Source organism: Temnothorax nylanderi, unplaced genomic scaffold, assembly GCF_030848795.1.
Source record: "Temnothorax nylanderi isolate EJ_2023f unplaced genomic scaffold, tnyl_v1.0 TNYL_tig0731_pilon, whole genome shotgun sequence".
Taxonomy (NCBI): Eukaryota; Metazoa; Arthropoda; class Insecta; order Hymenoptera; family Formicidae; genus Temnothorax; species Temnothorax nylanderi.
This window is the reverse complement of record NW_027249793.1, coordinates 40,040-61,345: the sequence shown is the minus strand read 5'-3', so window position 1 is coordinate 61,345 and position 21,306 is coordinate 40,040. Positions and strand designations below refer to the sequence as shown.

Here is a 21,306-nt window from a genome sequence, read left to right as displayed (position 1 = left end):
TACACGGTGTCGATCGGACACGGTGTCGATTGCACACGGTGCACGATCGGACACTGTAACGATTGCACACGGTGCCGATTGCACACGGTAACGATTGCACACGGTGTACGATCGGACACGGTGTCGATTGCACACGGTAACGATTGCACACGGTAAACGATTGCCACACGGTAACGATTGCACACGGTAACGATTGCACACGGTACGATTGCACACGGTAACGATTGCACACGGTAACGATTGCACACGGTGTCGATCGGACACGGTAACGATTGCACACGGTGTCGATCGGACACGGTAACGATTGCACACGGTAACGATTGCACACGGTAACGATTGCACACGGTAGACGATTGCACACGGTAACGATTGCACACGGTAACGATTGCACACGGTGTCGATCGACACGGGTAACGATGCACACGGTGCCGATCTGCACACGTGTACGATCGGACACCGGTGTCGATTGCACACGGTAACGATTGCACACGGTGTCGATCGGACACGGTGTCGATTGCACACGGTAACGAGTGCACACGGTAACGATTGCACACGGTAACGATTGCACACGGTAACGATTGCACACGGTAACGATTGCACACGGTGTACGATCTGCACACGGTACCGATTGCACACGGTAACGATCTGCACACGGTAACGATTGCACACGTAACGATTGCACACGGTACGATTGCACACGGTACGATTGCACACGGTAACGATTGCACACGGTAACGATTGCACACGGTGTCGATCGGACACGGTAACGATTGCACACGGTAACGATTGCACACGGTGTCGATCGGACACGGTAACGATTGCACACGGTGTCGATCGGACACGGTGTCGATTGCACACGGTAACGATTGCACACGGTAACGATTGCACACGGTAACGATTGCACACGGTAACGATTGCACACGGTGTCGATCGGACACGGTAACGATTGCACACGGTGCCGATTGCACACGGTAACGATTGTACACGGTGTCGATCGGACACGGTGTCGATTGCACACGGTGCCGATCGGACACGGTAACGATTGCACACGGTGCCGATTGCACACGGTAACGATTGCACACGGTGTCGATCGGACACGGTTCGATTGCACACGGTAACGATTGCACACGGTAACGATTGCACACGGTAACGATTGCACACGGTAACGATTGCACACGGTAACGATTGCACACGGTAACGATTGCACACGGTGTCGATCGGACACGGTAACGATTGCACACGGTGTCCGATCGGACACGGTAACGATTGCACACGGTAACGATTGCACACGGTAACGATTGCACACGGTAACGATTGCACACGGTAACGATTGCACACGGTGTCGATCGGACACGGTGTCGATTGCACACGGTGCCGATCGGACACGGTAACGATTGCACACGGTGCCGATTGCACACGGTAACGATTGCACACGTGTCGATCGGACACGGTGTCGATTGCACACGGTAACGATTGCACACGGTAACGATTGCACACGGTAACGATTGCACCGGTAACGATTGCACACGGTAACGATCTGACACGGTAACGATTGCACACGGTGTCGATCGGACACGGTAACGATTGCACACGGTACGATTGCACACGGTAACGATTGCACACGGTGTCGATCGGACACGGTGTCGATTGCACACGGTAACGATTGCACACGGTAACGATTGCACACGGTGTACGATTGCACACGGTAACGATTGCACACGGTGTCGATCGGACACGGTAACGATTGCACACGGTGCCGATTGCACACGGTAACGATTGCACACGGTAGTCGATCGGACACGGTGTCGATTGCACACGGTACCGATTCGACACGGTGCCGATCGGACACGGTGTCGATCGGACACGGTGCCGATTCGGACACGGTAACGATTGCACACGGTGCCGATTGCACACGGTAACGATTGCACACGGTGTCGATCGGACACGGTGTCGATTGCACACGGTAACGATTGCACACGTAACGATTGCACACGGTAACGATTGCACACGGTAACGATTGCACACGGGGTCGATCGGACCGGTAACGAGTGCACACGGTGTCGATCGGACACGGTAACGATTGCACACGGTGCCGATTGCACACGGTAACGATTGTACACGGTGTCCGATCGGACACGGTGTACGATTGCACACGGTCGATCGGACACGGTAACGATTGCCCGGTACGATTGCACACGGTACGATCGGACACGGTGTCGATTGCACACGGTAACGATTGCACCGGTAACGATTGCACACGGTAACGATTGCACACGGTACGATTGCACACGGTAACGATTGCACACGGTAACGATTGCACACGGTGTCGATCGGACACGGTAACGATTGCACACGGTGTCGATCGGACACGGTGTAACGATTGCACACGGTAACGATTGCACACGGTAACGATTGCACACGGTAACGATTGCACACGGTAACGATTGCACACGGTGTCGATCGGACACGGGTACGATTGCACACGGTGCCGATGCGACACGGTAACGATTGTACACGGTGTCCGATCTGACACGGGTACGATTGCACACGGTGCCGATCGGCACACGGTAACGATTGTACCGGTGCGATCGAACGGTGTCGATTGCACACGGTAACGATTGCCACGGTGTCGATCGGACACGGTGTACGATTGCACACGGTAACGATTGCACACGGTAACGATTGCACACGGTAACGATTGCACACGGTGTACGATTGCGACACGGTAACGATTGCACACGGTGTCGATCTGCACACGGTAACGATTGCGGACACGGTGTCGATTCGACACGGTAACGATTGCACACGGTAACGATTGCACACGGTAACGATTGCACACGGTAACGATTGCACACGGTAACGATTGCACACGGTGTACGATCGGACACGGTAACGATTGCACACGGTGTCGATCGGACACGGTAACGATTGCACACGGTGCCGATTGCACACGGTAACGATTGCACACGGTGTCGATCGCACACGTGTACGATTGCACACGGTACGATGGCACACGGTACGATTGCACACGGTAACGATCTGACACGGTAACGATTGCACACGGTGTCGATCGGCACACGGTAACGATTGCACACGGTGCCGATTGCACACGGTAACGATTGCACACGGTGCCGATCGGACACGGTAACGATTGCACACGGTGCCGATTGCACACGGTAACGATCGGACACGGTGTCGATTGCACACGGTAACGATTGCACACGGTAACGATTGCACACGGTAACGATTGCACACGGTAACGATTGCACACGGTAACGATTGCACACGGTGTCGATCGGACACGGTAACGATTGCACACGGTGTCGATCGGACACGGTAACGATTGCACACGGTAACGATTGCACACGGTAACGATTGCACACGGTAACGATTGCACACGGTAACGATTGCACACGGTGTCGATCGGACACGGTGTCGATTGCACACGGTGCCGATCGGACACGGTAACGATTGCACACGGTGCCGATTGCACACGGTAACGATTGCACACGGTGCCGATGGCACACGGTAACGATTGTACACGGTGTCGATCGGACACGGTGTCGATTGCACACGGTGCCGATCGGACACGGTAACGATTGCACACGGTGCCGATTGCACACGGTAACGATTGCACACGGTAACGATTGCACACGGTGTCGATCGGACACGGTGTCGATTGCACACGGTAACGATTGCACACGGTAACGATTGCACACGGTAACGATTGCACACGGTAACGATTGCACACGGTAACGATTGCACACGGTAACGATTGCACACGGTGTCGATCGGACACGGTAACGATTGCACACGGTGTCGATCGGACACGGTAACGATTGCACACGGTAACGATTGCACACGGTAACGATTGCACACGGTAACGATTGCACACGGTAACGATTGCACACGGTAACGATTGCACACGGTGTCGATCGGACACGGTATACGTGCACACGGTAACGATTGCACACGGTGCCGATTGCACACGGTAACGATTGCACACGGTGTCGATCGGACACGGTGTCGATTGCACACGGTAACGATTGCACACGGTAACGATTGCACACGGTAACGATTGCACACGGTAACGATTGCACACGGTAACGATTGCACACGGTGTCGATCGGACACGGTAACGATTGCACACGGTGTCGATCGGACACGGTAACGATTGCACACGGTAACGATTGCACACGGTAACGATTGCACACGGTAACGATTGCACACGGTAACGATTGCACACGGTAACGATTGCACACGGTAACGATTGCACACGGTGTCGATCGGACACGGTAACGATTGCACACGGTAACGATTGCACACGGTGTCGATCGGACACGGTAACGATTGCACACGGTGTCGATCGGACACGGTGTCGATTGCACACGGTAACGATTGCACACGGTAACGATTGCACACGGTAACGATTGCACACGGTAACGATTGCACACGGTGTCGATCGGACACGGTAACGATTGCACACGGTGCCGATTGCACACGGTAACGATTGTACACGGTGTCGATCGGACACGGTGTCGATTGCACACGGTGCCGATCGGACACGGTAACGATTGCACACGGTGCCGATTGCACACGGTAACGATTGCACACGGTGTCGATCGGACACGGTGTCAATTGCACACGGTAACGATTGCACACGGTAACGATTGCACACGGTAACGATTGCACACGGTAACGATTGCACACGGTAACGATTGCACACGGTAACGATTGCACACGGTAACGATTGCACACGGTGTCGATCGGACACGGTAACGATTGCACACGGTGTCGATCGGACACGGTAACGATTGCACACGGTAACGATTGCACACGGTAACGATTGCACACGGTAACGATTGCACACGGTAACGATTGCACACGGTGTCGATCGGACACGGTGTCGATTGCACACGGTGCCGATCGGACACGGTAACGATTGCACACGGTGCCGATTGCACACGGTAACGATTGCACACGGTGTCGATCGGACACGGTGTCGATTGCACACGGTAACGATTGCACACGGTAACGATTGCACACGGTAACGATTGCACACGGTAACGATTGCACACGGTGTCGATCGGACACGGTAACGATTGCACACGGTGTCGATCGGACACGGTAACGATTGCACACGGTAACGATTGCACACGGTAACGATTGCACACGGTGTCGATCGGACACGGCGTCGATTGCACACGGTAACGATTGCACACGGTAACGATTGCACACGGTAACGATTGCACACGGTAACGATTGCACACGGTGTCGATCGGACACGGTAACGATTGCACACGGTGCCGATTGCACACGGTAACGATTGTACACGGTGTCGATCGGACACGGTGTCGATTGCACACGGTGCCGATCGGACACGGTGCCGATCGGACACGGTGTCGATCGGACACGGTGCCGATCGGACACGGTAACGATTGCACACGGTGCCGATTGCACACGGTAACGATTGCACACGGTGTCGATCGGACACGGTGTCGATTGCACACGGTAACGATTGCACACGGTAACGATTGCACACGGTAACGATTGCACACGGTAACGATTGCACACGGTGTCGATCGGACACGGTAACGATTGCACACGGTGTCGATCGGACACGGTAACGATTGCACACGGTGCCGATTGCACACGGTAACGATTGTACACGGTGTCGATCGGACACGGTGTCGATTGCACACGGTGTCGATCGGACACGGTAACGATTGCACACGGTAACGATTGCACACGGTAACGATCGGACACGGTGTCGATTGCACACGGTAACGATTGCACACGGTAACGATTGCACACGGTAACGATTGCACACGGTAACGATTGCACACGGTAACGATTGCACACGGTGTCGATCGGACACGGTAACGATTGCACACGGTGTCGATCGGACACGGTAACGATTGCACACGGTAACGATTGCACACGGTAACGATTGCACACGGTAACGATTGCACACGGTAACGATTGCACACGGTGTCGATCGGACACGGTGTCGATTGCACACGGTGCCGATCGGACACGGTAACGATTGCACACGGTGCCGATTGCACACGGTAACGATTGCACACGGTGCCGATTGCACACGGTAACGATTGTACACGGTGTCGATCGGACACGGTGTCGATTGCACACGGTAACGATTGCACACGGTGTCGATCGGACACGGTAACGATTGCACACGGTAACGATTGCACACGGTAACGATTGCACACGGTAACGATTGCACACGGTGTCGATCGGACACGGTCCCGTTTGGAAATAAAATACGAAAGTTTATATATATATGTTTGAGATTGTAAAACAATAATAAACTAAAAAACTGTAGCATTACGCGAGGTTAAAAAATCTGTGATCGTATTATGTATTTATATTAATTATTTACAGATAGCACATTAAGCGGTAGGCAGGTTAAAAATCTATATAAGGATACGTATTATACTCTAATGTCGTATACTTCAAGTATGAAGTCGATTGACATATTTCCTAACCTCAAGCCGTCCTCTCATTAGAGTGCTTCATTATATTGCTTTTACAGTCTCGAACAGTACATAAAATTTCGAAATATTTGTTCTCTTTTAGACTAAGTGGCGTTAAGTGAGTATACTTTTGTCAAATAAAAAATAACTTGTTTATCTTAATAATTTGAAGTTAATTCTTCCTCTTTATACATAATAAGATACACTAGTGTTACTTATTAATAATGTGAGATTGCAGTTTACTGATTTACAGCAATGTTTTAGCAATGATTTAATAGAGATTTAGCTCCTTTTTCTTTCAGTGTAGCGCAATAAATAATTATTTTACTGTCAGAAATGACGTATCTCTGTATCTACGTAATTTACAGGAGCACTGTAAAGGCATGCATTTACAGTGAGGACTCCAATTTCAAATCTGAACATTATTTGCTGTTTGCTAACCTTTAATGTGTTATGTTTAGCAGCTGGTAAAGGTACATACTATTGTTGACATTTCTATTAAAATTACTTGTGTACGAAACTCTAATTTATAATGTTTTTAATTTAGATTATTAAGTATCACTTTCCTTCAACTTGATAGAAGCTGGGGATGAGATATTCTATGCATCTATAGTAATTACATAAGCCTGGAATATCCTCAGATATTAAAGAAAAAATCCATTTACAAACCATAAGATTCCGTTAAGCGAGAGTTGATTATTATTGTCTCCGTTTTCAGAATCTTGTGAAATGTTATGGAATCATCTACTGTGATTAACTTGGTTGCTGTGTTTATCATGGAAGGATCAATGTGCTTCTAATCTTTACACATGTTTGCAGAATGTATAAAGCGTTTATATTTTTAGGCAGGTAAAACCTGTGTATACTTTATTAATCATCTTTAACGAATTATCCACAGAATGCAGCGTAATATATTATCTAAGCCGTGGTATTTAAATAATGTACGTGCCGTGCATGTTATGAGCATATTCTCACAAATACATATAAATTGGTAAGTAAAATTTGGTAAAATTAAGCTTATAATTATAGTTGTAATATATAATATATATATATATATATATAATATTGCTTTCCGACATTTTACTTCGACTCGTATATATACACTATCTTATGATCAAACATAAATGCCATTCTACAAAAATTCTTTCAAGATAAAGGTTTGCTTTCCCAAAAACTCCAATGGCTACAAGGATGTATGATACATAAATGTTGATACTTCTGTATATAACGTTGCACAAGATTCTAGTAAAGGATATAATCATAAACTCCCGCTTAATGGACTCTCGGACATTGTAAGTGAATTTTCTTTTGATACCTAAAAACATTTGATAGCTTACCCTACAAGTTACTACGGACGCATAGGATATTTTTTCAGCCTTTTCAAGTATAAAATAGATATTTAACAATCTTAATTCAAAACATTACGTTAAAATTGTACAATATCTTATTAAAATCCAGTAAATAGCAAATAATTTTGAAATTAAAAAGCAGTGTTCTAAACGCATCTCTTAAAACACCGATACATAATGTTATATTAATAAATATTTAGATACACTAAATAACACTTAGTCAAAATTGTGATGTACCTAATTACATATAAAGTGAATTTAAAGGGCCAAAAAATCCATAGTTTGTTTTATTATACATATAAATGCATTCGTAAATATGGTATTGCAGATAGGAACTGTATATTATTAGACTTTTTAAGTAAAATATTTGTGACGCATATAATGCAGTATACCTATAATATTTTGGGTATTTATATGTATTAATATACTATTTTCTGATACATATATGGACTGAATAGCAACATAAACATTTAACCAATCTTTTATTATACACATTGACAGCACAGAATTATTGCTTCTTGAATAAACACGGAAATTTAATAGAGTGATGATGATATTGTCATATATCACATGATTCAATAGTAGAGACCATAATGTTGAACTTTATAGAATAGTATCATCAACTCTTATTAGTAAAATTGATGTGTTTATTGAAGAAACAATGATTCTGTACTGTCAACTTGCATGTTAGATTGATTAAATGTTTATATTGCTGTTCAATTAATGTATGTACTAGAAAATAGTATTTTAGCATTAATACTAAAATCCTGAATACTGTATTACCTGCATGGCACAAATAATTTATTTAAAAAGTTTAATAAGATATAATTTTTATCTGCTTACGAACTCTTGACCTTTTAAATTCCATTAATAAATAATTACATACATTACTATTTTGAATATGTGTTATGTGCTGCATCCAAATACGTCTTATTAATAGAAGGTTATCCATCAGTTATAAAAGAGATACACTTACAGTGTAAGATGTCGTGTTTTTAATCTCAAGATTATTTGCTGTATATATAAAATATATATATACATAGAATGCACGAGAATTTTTTACACAATTCATGATCATGTATCCTCTATTAGAGTCCTGTGGAACATTATGGGAGTATCAACATACATCCATGTAGCGTTTGAAAGTTTTAAAAAACCAGTCCTTTACCCTGAAAGAACATTTGCAGAATAGCATTTAATATTTGTGGAATGTTATGGAAGTATCAACATATTTCCGTGTAGCCTATGGAGGTTTTAGAAAACTAGTTCTCTATCCTGAAGGAATATTTGTAGATTGGCTTTTATGTTATATTACTATAGGTAACATATACAAATCAAAGTGAAATACATATTTTAACATATGGCAATTGGAAAGCAATATTATTATGTATAATATATGTGTCACAACTATGACTAGAAGCTTAATTTTATCAAATTTTACTTACTAATTTATATATTTGTGAGAATACGCTGGTAACAGACATGACACATACATTATTTAAATACCGTGATACAGATAATTTATATGCTGCATTCTGTAGATAAATTATTAAGATCATATTAAAGATTATTTTAAAGTGTACAGATACATACACAGATATTACCTGGCAAATAATATAAATGATATGTATTCTGCAAACATGTGACACTAGAAGTGCATTGATCCTTCGATAGATACAGCAACTAAATTAGTGATAGTGGATGATTCCATAACATTTCACAAGATTCTGAAAGCGGAGACAATAATAATGAACTCTCGCTTAACAGAATCTCATGGTTTGTAAATGGATTTTTGTTTAATATCTAGACATCCAAGGCCTGCTGTGTAATTACTATAGATGCACAGAACATCTCTCCCCAGCTCCTATAAAAGTTGAAGAAAATTGATAATTAATAATCTAAATTAAAAACATTATAAATTAGAGTTTCGTACACAAGTAATTTTAATAGAAATGTCAACAATAGTATGTACCTTTACCAGCTGCTAAACATAACACATTAAAGGTTAGCAAACAGCAAATAATGTTTAGATTTGAAATTGGAGTCCTCACTTACCGTGTGCAATCGTTACCGTGTGCAATCGTTACCGTGTGCAATCGTTACCGTGTGCAATCGGCACCGTGTGCAATCGTTACCGTGTCCGATCGGCACCGTGTGCAATCGACACCGTGTGCAATCGTTACCGTGTGCAATCGGCACCGTGTGCAATCGTTACCGTGTCCGATCGGCACCGTGTGCAATCGACACCGTGTCCGAATGCAACTAAATGTGTCCGATAGTAACTGTGTCCGATCGGCACCGTGTCCGATCGGCACCGTGTCCGATCGACACCGTGTCCAATCGGCACCGTGTCCGATCGACACCGTGTCCGATCGGCACCAGGGGCCATACACTCCCGTACTATTTTGTCGTGTAGCGTGTCAGCGCCATCTTATAGTTTTTCCTCGTGAAAATGGAACTACGTAGCCAAAATTCAATATGGCGTCAGTTGAATCAGTCACGTGAGCCGAGTGGGGCAACCGGGCAACAACGGGCGAGCAATCACGAGCATCGCGACTGATCGCGAATCGCGACTACCGAATTTTCTTTCGAAATCAACGATCATTTTGTGCGGTATGGATGTGTACATGGATGTGTCTCGTGTATCATCCTGAAAGTCCTGAAACGTTGAAACATTGCGTCAGCCTCTCGCTTTGGCCTTTTGCGCATTCCACTTCCGCATTCGCAAGGAACGGGGCAGATTGGTAAGTTAATTATCAGAATTTTCGTAAATAGTGAATCGAGCGAGAATCGGCACAAATTAATGTCAATATTCTTATTCTATTTTTCAGAGTCGACGATCGGCGTTTTCTCTGTATCTCATTCGGGCGTATCTCGTGTGTCGTCCAAACGTTGAAACGTTGCGTCAGGATCTCGCTTTTGCCTGTTACGCATTCCACTTCCGCATTCGAAAAGAACGGAGAATATTGGTAAGTTTATTATCGGAATTCTCGTAAATAGTGAATCGAGCGAGAATCGGCACATATTAATGTCAGTGTTCTTATTCTATTTTTCAGAATCGACGATCGGCCGTTCCTCTGTGTATATTATTCGGACGTATCTCGTGTGTCTTCCTGAAACGTTGCGTCAGCCTCTCGCTTTGGCCTTTTGCGCATTCCACTTGTACATTCGCAAAGAACGGAGAGATTGGTAAGTTTATTATCAGAATTCTCGTGAATAGTGAATCGATCGACAATCGGCACAAATTAATGTCAGTGTTCTTATTATATTTTTCAGAGTCGACGATCGGCGTTTCCTCTGTGTATCTTATTCGGACGTATCTCGTGTGTCGTCCTAAAACGTTGAAACGTTGCGTCAGCATCTCGCTTTTGCCTTTTACGCATTCCACTTCCGCATTCGCAAAGAACGGAGAAGATTGGTAAATTTATTATATTAATACGTAATTAGTAGATGTGCAAACCATTAAGCCGGGTCCATAATGTCAATTTGATTTTTTTTACATTTGCATGCAATTTTGTCGGTTTGGTTTGATTTGCCCAGGTAGCACATATTAGTTTCAAATCTACGCTTAGAAAACTTCCAACAATTGCAAAATAAACGTTCTGCTGAACATGGTCATTGAAAGAACATTTATACGTGTGTTCCGTTTTGAAGAACTTCCTGAAATGGTGAACATCAGTAATGCAATTAAGTTGGAGTGAGACAAGTATATTTTGTTTCACTTTAACTTATTATATGAATGTGCACCAGTTCAGGAATTTCTTCGAATAAGAATATACGTCATAGATGGTATATGCATAAAGCTTTTAGAAGCCTCTCACGCATGTCTCAAAGACGGCATAAACACGTTCAAAAGACGTGAAAAGTAGGAATTTTAAACGTCTTTATCTAAAATGTCTTTATCGTTAAAACAAAACGTTTGTATAACAGTTTTTTAAACGGGATAGTTATTTTATCGGGAAAGAAACGTTCCTTCGAACGTTTTTCGAATGGACATTTTTACTCGTCACAAACGTTTCTAGAAATTGGTTATAAAACGTTTCGGAAAACGCTTATAAAACATTTTTGAAACGTGTATGTGCTACCTGGGTGGTTTCGAAACAAATAGTGAAATTCAATTTGATTTCACAAATCCTTCGGAGTTGCACATCTCTAAATACAGTAAAATTGTAAGAGTTTATACAAAAATTCCCAAACTGCTTAACTTTTATTAGAACATGGGCAAAAGTTGTTGCGTTCCTGGCTGTAAGTCAGGAGTAAAAGTGCCTTCACACAAATTTCCAAAAGATATTGAGAGATGTTCACAATGGATACACAGTTTAAAATTGGGTCAGTCAATGAATTATTGTGCTCAGAATTTACAAACATTTAAAGTATGCCATAAGCACTTTGCACCAACAGATTACTCCTGTTCTTTACATAATCGATAAAGATATAGAACAAAATCAAGTTCCTACAATCTCAGGGCAAGAGACAGAAAGTTAATATGGTGACATCAGAACTCAACTTTTTCCAATTTAAATATCCTCGTAATGTCTTTTGGATTTTCTGGCAGTTGGTCAAAGTTATAAAAATAATTGTAATGATCTCTCCAATTATGTCACTGTCACTACATTTACGCGAGCGTTCCTTCTGTAGTAACTTACGATAATTGACTCGCGGAGTAAATTATCGTAAGTTACTAGAAAATCCCGTTTACGCAAAGGAATTATTGTAAGTTACAGATTTAACGCTCGCGTAAACGTAGTACGTATTAATACTCCGGTCATTTTCTTTTTATAATTAAGTTTTTCAGTAGATAGGCTATAGGGATTCTAAAACATGGTGTGTCTGTCGGGGCGCGGGGGAGGATGTGGAACGCGCGGGGGAATGCCGTAAGCGGTGGGCGAGGGGATAGCGTCGGCAGAGGGGCACCGCCTCACTTTCCGCCCTAGGGAGGAAAGCAGTCGTGACGAAGTATGATCACGCGTCTCGCGTGTGTCATCCAACGTCATAGGTGCCCCTCTGCCAACGCCATCCCCTCACCATACCGCTTACGGCATTTCCCGCGCGTTCCACATCCTCCCCCGCGCCCCGACAGACACTTTACGAATATTGTCAGTTTGAGGTTAGAAGTTAGAAGTATTTTTTTCGAAAGCGTGAGAACGTTGATAGTCGTTGCTCGCGCGGTACGTTTATATTGAGAGATAAAGAGTGCCATGGACAGTCAACTCAAAGATACGGAGGTATAATTATTTACATTTAAAAAAATATGCACATAGGTTACACAAAATATTCATATTGGTTTGTTCAACTTCACCTCGAGCCTGTGGAACTGGACGGCGATCATATTTTTTGCCGCTAAGACGCTTTGACTGTGAAAATTCGTCGACGGAACTCGACGGCGATTTTTATTATTCCGCGAAGACGCTTCGACTGTGAAAATTCGTCGCTCTTGCGTATCATTCGCGGATCGGCATGTTCGCGGGTCACGGGTCACATGTCACGGTAACCGCGATAGCGATGAAGCGTGGGAACGTTTGATAACTACTGATTGCTGTACTCTGTACTGTACAATACGGCGAAGTCGTTGAATTCCCGTCTGGGTGCGCGAGAGAGCGAGACAACGCCGACGATAATCGATCGTCGGTATATGGTGATCGATCGCGATCGTCATCGTTGCTGGAGATCTGTCGGTCACGTGATCGGCACGCGCGAGCTTTTCGCGGTCTCGGTAGGAAACGACGCGGTTACCTCTGATCTTTTTTTCCGTCGCTTTTGTTAATTTTTGCGTGGGTGGAATCGTTGGAGGAAACGATGCGGTTACCCCTGGCCTTCTTTTCCGTCGGCCATCGCTGTCGGGCGCTATATAAGCGAAAGGGAGAATGCGAATTCACGAGTCTTCAAAAAAATTTTTGCGTGGTGGAAAGTATCACTCTTCTTCGTATTTATTTTAAAATAATATGTATCAACGCGACGATGGACAAGGAGGAGGAGGAGAATGGGGTCTCTCAAAATCTCGAAATTCCGTCCGATTCGAATAGTTACGGTGACTCATCATCGTCATTATCTGACAATTCTGAGATATATTGCAGCGAGTCGTTGTCGTCCAACACGGACAACGAATTCGAAGACTTATCGTCGTCGATTTTTACCGAACGCGAAGCGGTCGCGTTGAAGGAGAACGCTCGATGGAATCTGGCGACGTATAGTTTGAGAAGAGAGATCGGTTTTCGGTCTTTGCGTGAGGAAATGTGGATGAAGACTGTAGTGGCTCAAAGCGTCAGAGCGAAGTTTTACGTGCTTGGAATTCCGAGGAAGTTTTCGACGGGGGATACGAGAAAAATCGAAAGATTCAAAGAGATTCGTCGAAGAGTTAAATTCAGTATACCTGTGGACAGCGAAGGTTCGACCATGTGGTTGAGTACGTGTAATTACGCGTCGAAACGTTTTTGAGCGATCGAAATATGGAGGAACACAATGAGGATCGCGATCTCGACGAACTTGCGACGGACGTCAACTCATTGGACTCGTATCACGAGTGGGGACGACAGTGCGACGAGCGTATCGCGTCTCTGCGAGAGAGATGTCGAAGAAAACGTGGGCCGAGGCACACAGGAACGTTGAACTCTCTCATCGCTCGATTGGCGCGATTGGAAGGAGCGAGAAACGTTCTGCGTCAGCGTTTCGCGCAGGTTGGCGCCGGTCATGGCGAACCGAGCAGAGGATATTCGTGGACGGAGATCGAGACAGCTTTCGACAATCGCGTACTGACCGGTGCGGTATTGAACGCTAATCACGTCGATCCTCAACGATTTCTTGAGGAAGCGAGGGCCACGGTGCTCGAACAAGTGCGCGTTAATCACGAGAGATACGCATGCCTGAAGGTCAACACGGTTTTCAACGGCGAGTTTGTCGCAGGAGCTCAAATCGGCGTCAAAAGCATCGTTACGAGAAATCAACAGCTCTTTCCTGAATCCGATTTGCGAGAATGGTACGACAGATACGTGATCGATGTCATTCTTGCGGGTCTGGATGAGTTTCAGGAACGCGACAGTGGCTGGGCATTGTCGCGTATATTGAACCTGATGGTGAACGTGAACAAGTGCAATCCCATGCATGCCGGATGTTGGTTCGAAACACCGCGATGGATAAAGCTAAAGAGAGCGGTGGTCAACGTGCGTTCGGCGGACAACGCGTGTTTCGCGTGGGCGGTAGTCTCTGCTTTGTATCCCGTTCAAAGAAACCCGTATAGGTGTAGCGCGTACCCTCACTATTTGACGACGACGAAATTGAATTTCAACGGAATCGAGTTTCCTATGACTGTGAAGCAAATTTCAAAATTTGAACGACTCAACAACAACGTGTCTGTCAACGTTTTCACCACTTGGGGGAGGGGACGCCACTATAAAAAGGAGATCGTTCCTTTGCGGTTGACCGACAATAAGAAGGACACTCACATTAATCTGTTGTATCTGTTAGATTCGCGAAACAACTCGAACATCGGTCATTTCTTGTGGATAAAGAATCTGCCGCGATTGGTGGGATGTCAGTTGAACAAGAGCAGGATTATGAAGTACATATGCGATCGGTAGGTATATATAAAGAGTCGTGCGAATCAGATGTGTGTGTAATGAAAAAAATCATACATATATTTTTTCCCCAGGTGCCTACATTATTTTCACTCGAGCGAGAAATTATCTGCTCACAGCGTCGATTGCGGAAAGATGAACGACTGCGCTATCGTTCTTCCGAACGATGACGACAAGTGGCTGTTTTTCCACGATTACAGTAGGAAGGAGCGACTTCCCTTCGTGGTGTATGCCGATCTGGAATGCGTGTTGGAGAAACAGAAGATAGACGAGGATGACGTCAAGAGTTACGCCTATCAACATCACAGAGCGTTTCAGCGTGGGATACTATCTGTCCAGCACGTACGACGAGATCGCATCCGAGTACAGATTTCGTCGCGGCGAGGACTGCGTGTCGTGGTTCGTCAACGAGCTCCACGGTATCGCGCATCGCGCGAAGACGATACTTTCGACGAACGTGACCATGGCGGAGCTCACACCGGACGAGCAAAAAAATTTTTGGAGCGCGACGAGCTGCCACATATGCGAGAAAACGTTCGAATCGGAGGAGGGTCGACGCGTGCGCGATCACTGTCACTTGACCGGACGCTACAGAGGTCCCGCGCATCCACGTTGTAATCTAAATTACAGAGACTCGTACGTTATTCCCGTTTTTTTTTCACAATTTGTCCGGATACGACGCTCATTTTATTATCAAGGATATAGCTAATAGTTTCGAGGGTAGCATTGATTTATTACCGCTCACTAAAGAGACGTACATATCGTTCACGAAGAATGTGAGTGATACGTTGTCGCGCGGTGATAAACGCGGAAACTGCGCGAAGTTGCGATTCGTGGATTCGTTTAAATTTCTTAGCGCCAGTCTAGAGAAATTGGTGTCGTATCTCGATAGGAACAAGCTGAGAATTACGCGTTCGGGATTTCCGGAACTGAATGAAAGGGATTTCGATTTGCTCACCCGTAAAGGTGTATTTCCGTACGAGTACGTTGACGGTTTCGATAAGTTGCTGGTGACGGAATTACCGCCGCGAGAGGCTTTTTATAGTTCGTTGACCGGCGAGACCGTTACCGATAACGATTACGAGCACGCGTGGAATGTCTGGCGTTGTTTTCGCATGGAAAATCTCGGCGAGTACAGCGATCTGTATCTTAAAACGGATGTGCTTCTCCTGGCGGATGTCTTCGAAAATTTTCGCGACACCTGTATCGACACTTACGGACTGGATCCCGCGCATTACTATACTTTACCGGGATACGCGTGGGACGCGATGCTGAGGTACACGAAGGTGCGATTCGAAGTTGCTCACCGATATCGACATGGTAATGTTCGTGGAGCGCGGTATCCGCGGCGGTCTGAGTCAATGCTCCAACAGGTACGCGCGCGCCAACAACAAATACATGCCATCGTGCGACTCTTCGCGACCGTCAACGTATCTCATGTACTTCGACGTGAACAATCTGTACGGCTGGGCGATGTGCGAACCGTTGCCGCACGCGGAGTTTCAATGGGTCGACGACGCGGAGAGTCTCGACGTAATGTCTGTGACATTGGACTCTGCTATCGGTTACATCTTGGAGGTCGACCTTGCGTACCCGCGTGAACTCCACGATGCTCACGCGGACCTTCCGTTCTGCCCTATGCGCGATAAGCCTCCCGAAAAACGATGCAATAAACTCCTCGCCACTCTGTGCGATAAGTCACGCTACGTGCTGCACTACCGTAATCTGCAGCAATGCGTGAGACACGGATTGCGCGTCACGAAGATTCATCGCGCGTTGCGATTCGCGCAATCTCCGTGGCTTCGCGGATACATTGAGCTCAATACGGAATTAAGAACTCGCGCTAGCAACGATTTCGAGAGAGAGATGTATAAATTAATGAACAATGCGGTATTCGGCAAGACCATGGAAAACGTGCGAGATCACGTCGACGTGCGTCTCGTGACGTGTTGGGATGGGAGATACGGCGCGGAGGTGATGATCGCGAAACCGAATTTTCACAGTCGAAGCGTCTTCTCGGAGGATCTGATGGCCGTCGAATTGCGCAGGCTCGAGGTGAGGTTGAACAAACCCATCTACGTCGGTATGTGCATTCTCGAGATATCCAAGACGCGCGTTTACGATTTTCATTACGACTACATGGTGCCCCTGTATCGCGAAAGGTGTAAGATAATGTACACTGACACCGACAGTCTTATATATTTTCTCGAGTGCGACGACGCGTACGAGGATATGAAATGCGACATCGCGAGATTCGATACAAGCGGCTACCTCGAGAACAACGCGTACCGTATACCGCGCGTCAACAAGAAAGTACCCGGTTTGATGAAGGACGAGAACGACGGCGCCGTCATGACGGAGTTTGTTGGACTGAGGGCGAAGATGTATGCCTTGAAGGTCGAGGGAAAGAGCGACACGAAGAAAATAAAGGGCGTCAAGAGAAACGTGGTTGCGAGAACGATAACGTTCAACGATTACATGCATTGTCTGAACGACGCGATGCAGCAGTCTAGGCGTCAGTCGTGTATTCGTTCAACGTTACACGAGGTGCACACCGTGTCCGAGTTGAAACTCGCTCTCAGTCCGTACGACGACAAGCGATACGTCGTTTCCGGCTCGTACGACACTCTACCGTGGGGGCATTACAGGATATCGTCGTCGTGAAGAGGGACTTTTTTTCTTTTTTTTAGCAATAAAGTACACAATGCGTTTTAGGGGTTAGATTTATACGCGCTATCGTTGGAAGGCAGAAATGTTTAAACTGTCTAGTCCTACCCACGATGGTCGATGATTTTTTTTCAACGGTGAGAAAACGTTGATTTTACATAGAAAAAATCACTCTAGTCTTTTTTTTCTGTGCGTAGGGAGCTGAAGTTTCCAGATAGTTTTTTTTTTTCAAAAACCTATACATTAAGAAAAAAAATATAAAAAATAATAAATATCGCTATCACTATTAAGAAACACACATATATATATATTTTAAGCTTACATTAAGGCGGACAAAAACTGTAATATGTGGTGGGGGGGAAAAATACATTAATTTTGTTGTTAACTACAACACATTTGTTTTATTTATCCATGAGTTATGCGAACTGTTCATTCCCAACCATTTCACGTATACGTCGTTGCCTCGCCTGCGCAACACTTTTTCCACGAGATAAACGTCGGGGTTGGAAACTCGCAACAACTCGTGCTCGTAAAATCCTCCGGCTATTGGTTCTCCGCGGTAGTCTTTCAACAGATACGTCACAGGATTGGTCCGTTGTATCTTAGCGACACGGAAGATCTCGGTAGTCCAGTTGGGGGTGTAGCCCTTTTCGAACAGCGTCTTGAATTTGCTCACGCGCACCGGATCGTTCATCCTAAATCTACCCGGAGCGGCGATCTTCGCGCGACTGTACACCGTGGACAAGAGTTTCTTGGCGACGGCGGGCGTCACGTCCGCCGGTCGTATTCGGATCGTTCGATGCCTGCGGTGGTTGTAATTCGACAGCAAACGCGGCAGCGCGTCGACCCACGCGTACGATCCGTTGAGCGTGAAGAGTTTCCACATGTCGTTCTTCAGCGTGCGATTGAATCTCTCCACCACCGACGCCTTCATCACCGAGTACGTCGAGTAGTGATTTATGTCTCGTTTTTTCATAATCTCTCGCACGTTAGCGTTGTAGAACTCCTTTCCCTTGTCCGTTTGCAGATTTTTCGGATATCGCGCGTCCTCGCGAAATATCTTCGACAGGGCCGCGGCTACCTCGCTTCCGCTTTTGCTCTTGAGCGGTAACGCCCACGCGTACTTGCTCAACACGTCGATAACCGTCAGTATGTAGTAGTAACCCTTGTTGTGCCGCGCGTAGGGGCGCATCTCGACCACGTCGGCCTGCCACAGATCGTCGTAACCGCGCACCACGACGTGACGCCGCGGGAAGTTTCTCCGCGCCGGTGCGTGCAGCTCCTCCACGAGTCTCCGCTTTTCGATACTCATCGTTGCGCGCGTGCCTTCCTCTCTCGACTGCGCGCGTGATTATGCGCAGTTGTGTAAAAAAAAAGACGGCTCACCTTATGTACGTTCGCCTCTTCCTCCTTATTGACGCGCACGCTCCCCCTTGTTGCCACGAATGTCCGCTTTCATTGTCGCTATCTCTCTCTTGAGCGATTCCTTCGTCACCATCACTCTTTCAATCTCACGGAATTTTGTCAGAAAATCGTTCATCGCGACTCTGAGTCCGCTCATGACGCTGTTTATCTGATCTACGTCGTTTCTCAAAGAATTCGTCTTGTCCGTCGTTTCTTCGATGGCTTTCTGCGCGCCGAGTATCTGCTCCGTCTGCGTGGATTTAGATTTTTCCAAATTATGTATCTGTTTTTCCCGCGTCTTTTCAGTCTCCTTGAATTCGCTCAACGCGGTTCTGAGTCCGTTCATGTCGCCGTTTGTTTGATCCACCTTGCTTTTCACCGTCGACAACGATTTATTTATTTTTTCGTAAAACGACTCGATCACTTTTCTCGATTCTTGAAGCGCGCGTTCGACGTAACTCTTGTTGGTCGCGTCGCTGTCGGTCTCCGGCGCGGCTAGACGTCGTAGCTTGCGCTCCCTCGCGTCGTAGGAATCCTCGTTCAAGCAGAGCGCGCTGTCTCGCACGTAGTTTCGCAGGGAGTCGATCGAGAATCGCGATCTTTCCGTTGCGAATCCACCGCCGTCGCCGCGTTTCCTCAGAGACATTCCGAATTTGTTCACCGACATTGCGCCGATCTCGTCGAGAATCGCACTGCCGTCGCGGTCGACGCGACAGTTCAATTTATAATCAATCCGATCTCGCGAAGCTCCTCGATTATCGACTGAATCTCGTTACCGTGCGCGTCGTTGCCCGCTCGACTAGAGGCCTCGAGCAATCGCAGACGATCCACCAATTCGTTAGGATCGTCCCAATAAACGTAATCTTTTGTATTGTCGTTCAATTTCATGATCGACGGTAATCTGGTCACGCCAGCGCCCTTTCTATTACTACCGATCCTTTCGCGCGGTATCAACGGAGCGATGATGTGTCTGTATTTTTGTCCCCTGTTACCCATGATGGGATTTAGAGCACTGTGACCGCGTCTGTAAGCGTTTGTCGCCAACAGTAGATTTTTGTACTTTTGCACGTCGTCCTCGGTGTAAATTGCGTCATCGGGAATCCTCTTGAAGATTAATTCGTACAAGCCGGGCGTGCCCACGTATCTCACTCCGTCCACGATCACGGAATCGTCCACGTTCACGTCGAACCGTTTGTCGCCGAGCATCGTGCCGTCATTCCCGAAGTACACACCGTAAACGTGATCGATTTCATTTTTTGCGTCTCCGCTTAGAAGAGCGCCTATGTATCTTCGACCCAACGGACCCAATTGACTGTGCAGTTGCTCGTGGCCCTGCGGCGTTCGTAGAATGTCCCTTACGGATGTTTCGAGGGAGGGCAACGGTGACGCGTCGGTCTCGAAAACCTCCTCCTCCCCCATCTGCTCGTACAGCGATAATTTTCGCGGTTCTAGAGGCGTGGAATGGATCGGGAGCATTTCTGACTCGGAGCTCGTTTGTTTTTTTCTCTTCTTAGGTCTCGATATCATCTTTCGGACGAATTTTCCTTCGTCGTCGTCGTCATCTTCGCTATCCTCGCGTTTCTTTTTAATGACGATTTCTTTCGTCGCCGCCACATTGTCATTTTTGGATTCGCTTTTCCCGGCATGTTCGACGATTTGTTTCAACGGGTCGACGATTGGCTTGAATTGTCTCTCGAGAGCGATCTCGTTCTCCATCCTACCGGTTTTCAACGCTCTGTATTTTCTGCGTATCGACGCACGCGTTTTAGCGATCTGTCGCGCGGTCTTTTCTCGTTCGGTGGTGTCCCTCGCGTCGTTCAT

At 46.3% G+C, this 21,306-nt stretch overlaps 2 protein-coding genes across 2 annotated transcripts; one reads left to right on the top strand and one right to left on the bottom strand.

Annotated features, from left to right (window-relative positions):
• The first annotated feature begins 15,877 nt into the window (after positions 1-15,877).
• LOC139785063 (uncharacterized) lies at positions 15,878-18,078 on the top strand. Its single transcript, XM_071724231.1, has 3 exons — positions 15,878-16,050; positions 16,271-16,700; positions 16,750-18,078. The coding sequence occupies exons 1-3, from the start codon at positions 15,878-15,880 to the stop codon at positions 18,076-18,078; spliced, it is 1,932 nt and encodes a 643-aa protein (XP_071580332.1).
• A 2,124-nt stretch (positions 18,079-20,202) lies between these two features.
• LOC139785062 (uncharacterized) lies at positions 20,203-21,306 on the bottom strand. Its single transcript, XM_071724230.1, has one exon. It carries the CDS (start codon positions 21,304-21,306, stop codon positions 20,203-20,205), a length of 1,104 nt encoding a protein of 367 aa, XP_071580331.1.

Bases quoted from the DNA above. Each gene is read 5' to 3' on its own strand.
- LOC139785063 (XM_071724231.1), top strand. From the start codon at position 15,878: ATGGCGGAGCTCACACCGGACGAGCAAAAAAATTTTTGGAGCGCGACG. The intron at 16,051-16,270 runs GTACGTTATTCC...TAAATTTCTTAG, and splicing joins AATCTAAATTACAGAGACTC to CGCCAGTCTAGAGAAATTGG. The intron at 16,701-16,749 runs GTGCGATTCGAA...ATGTTCGTGGAG, and splicing joins CGATGCTGAGGTACACGAAG to CGCGGTATCCGCGGCGGTCT.
- LOC139785062 (XM_071724230.1), bottom strand. From the start codon at position 21,306: ATGAACGACGCGAGGGACACCACCGAACGAGAAAAGACCGCGCGACAG.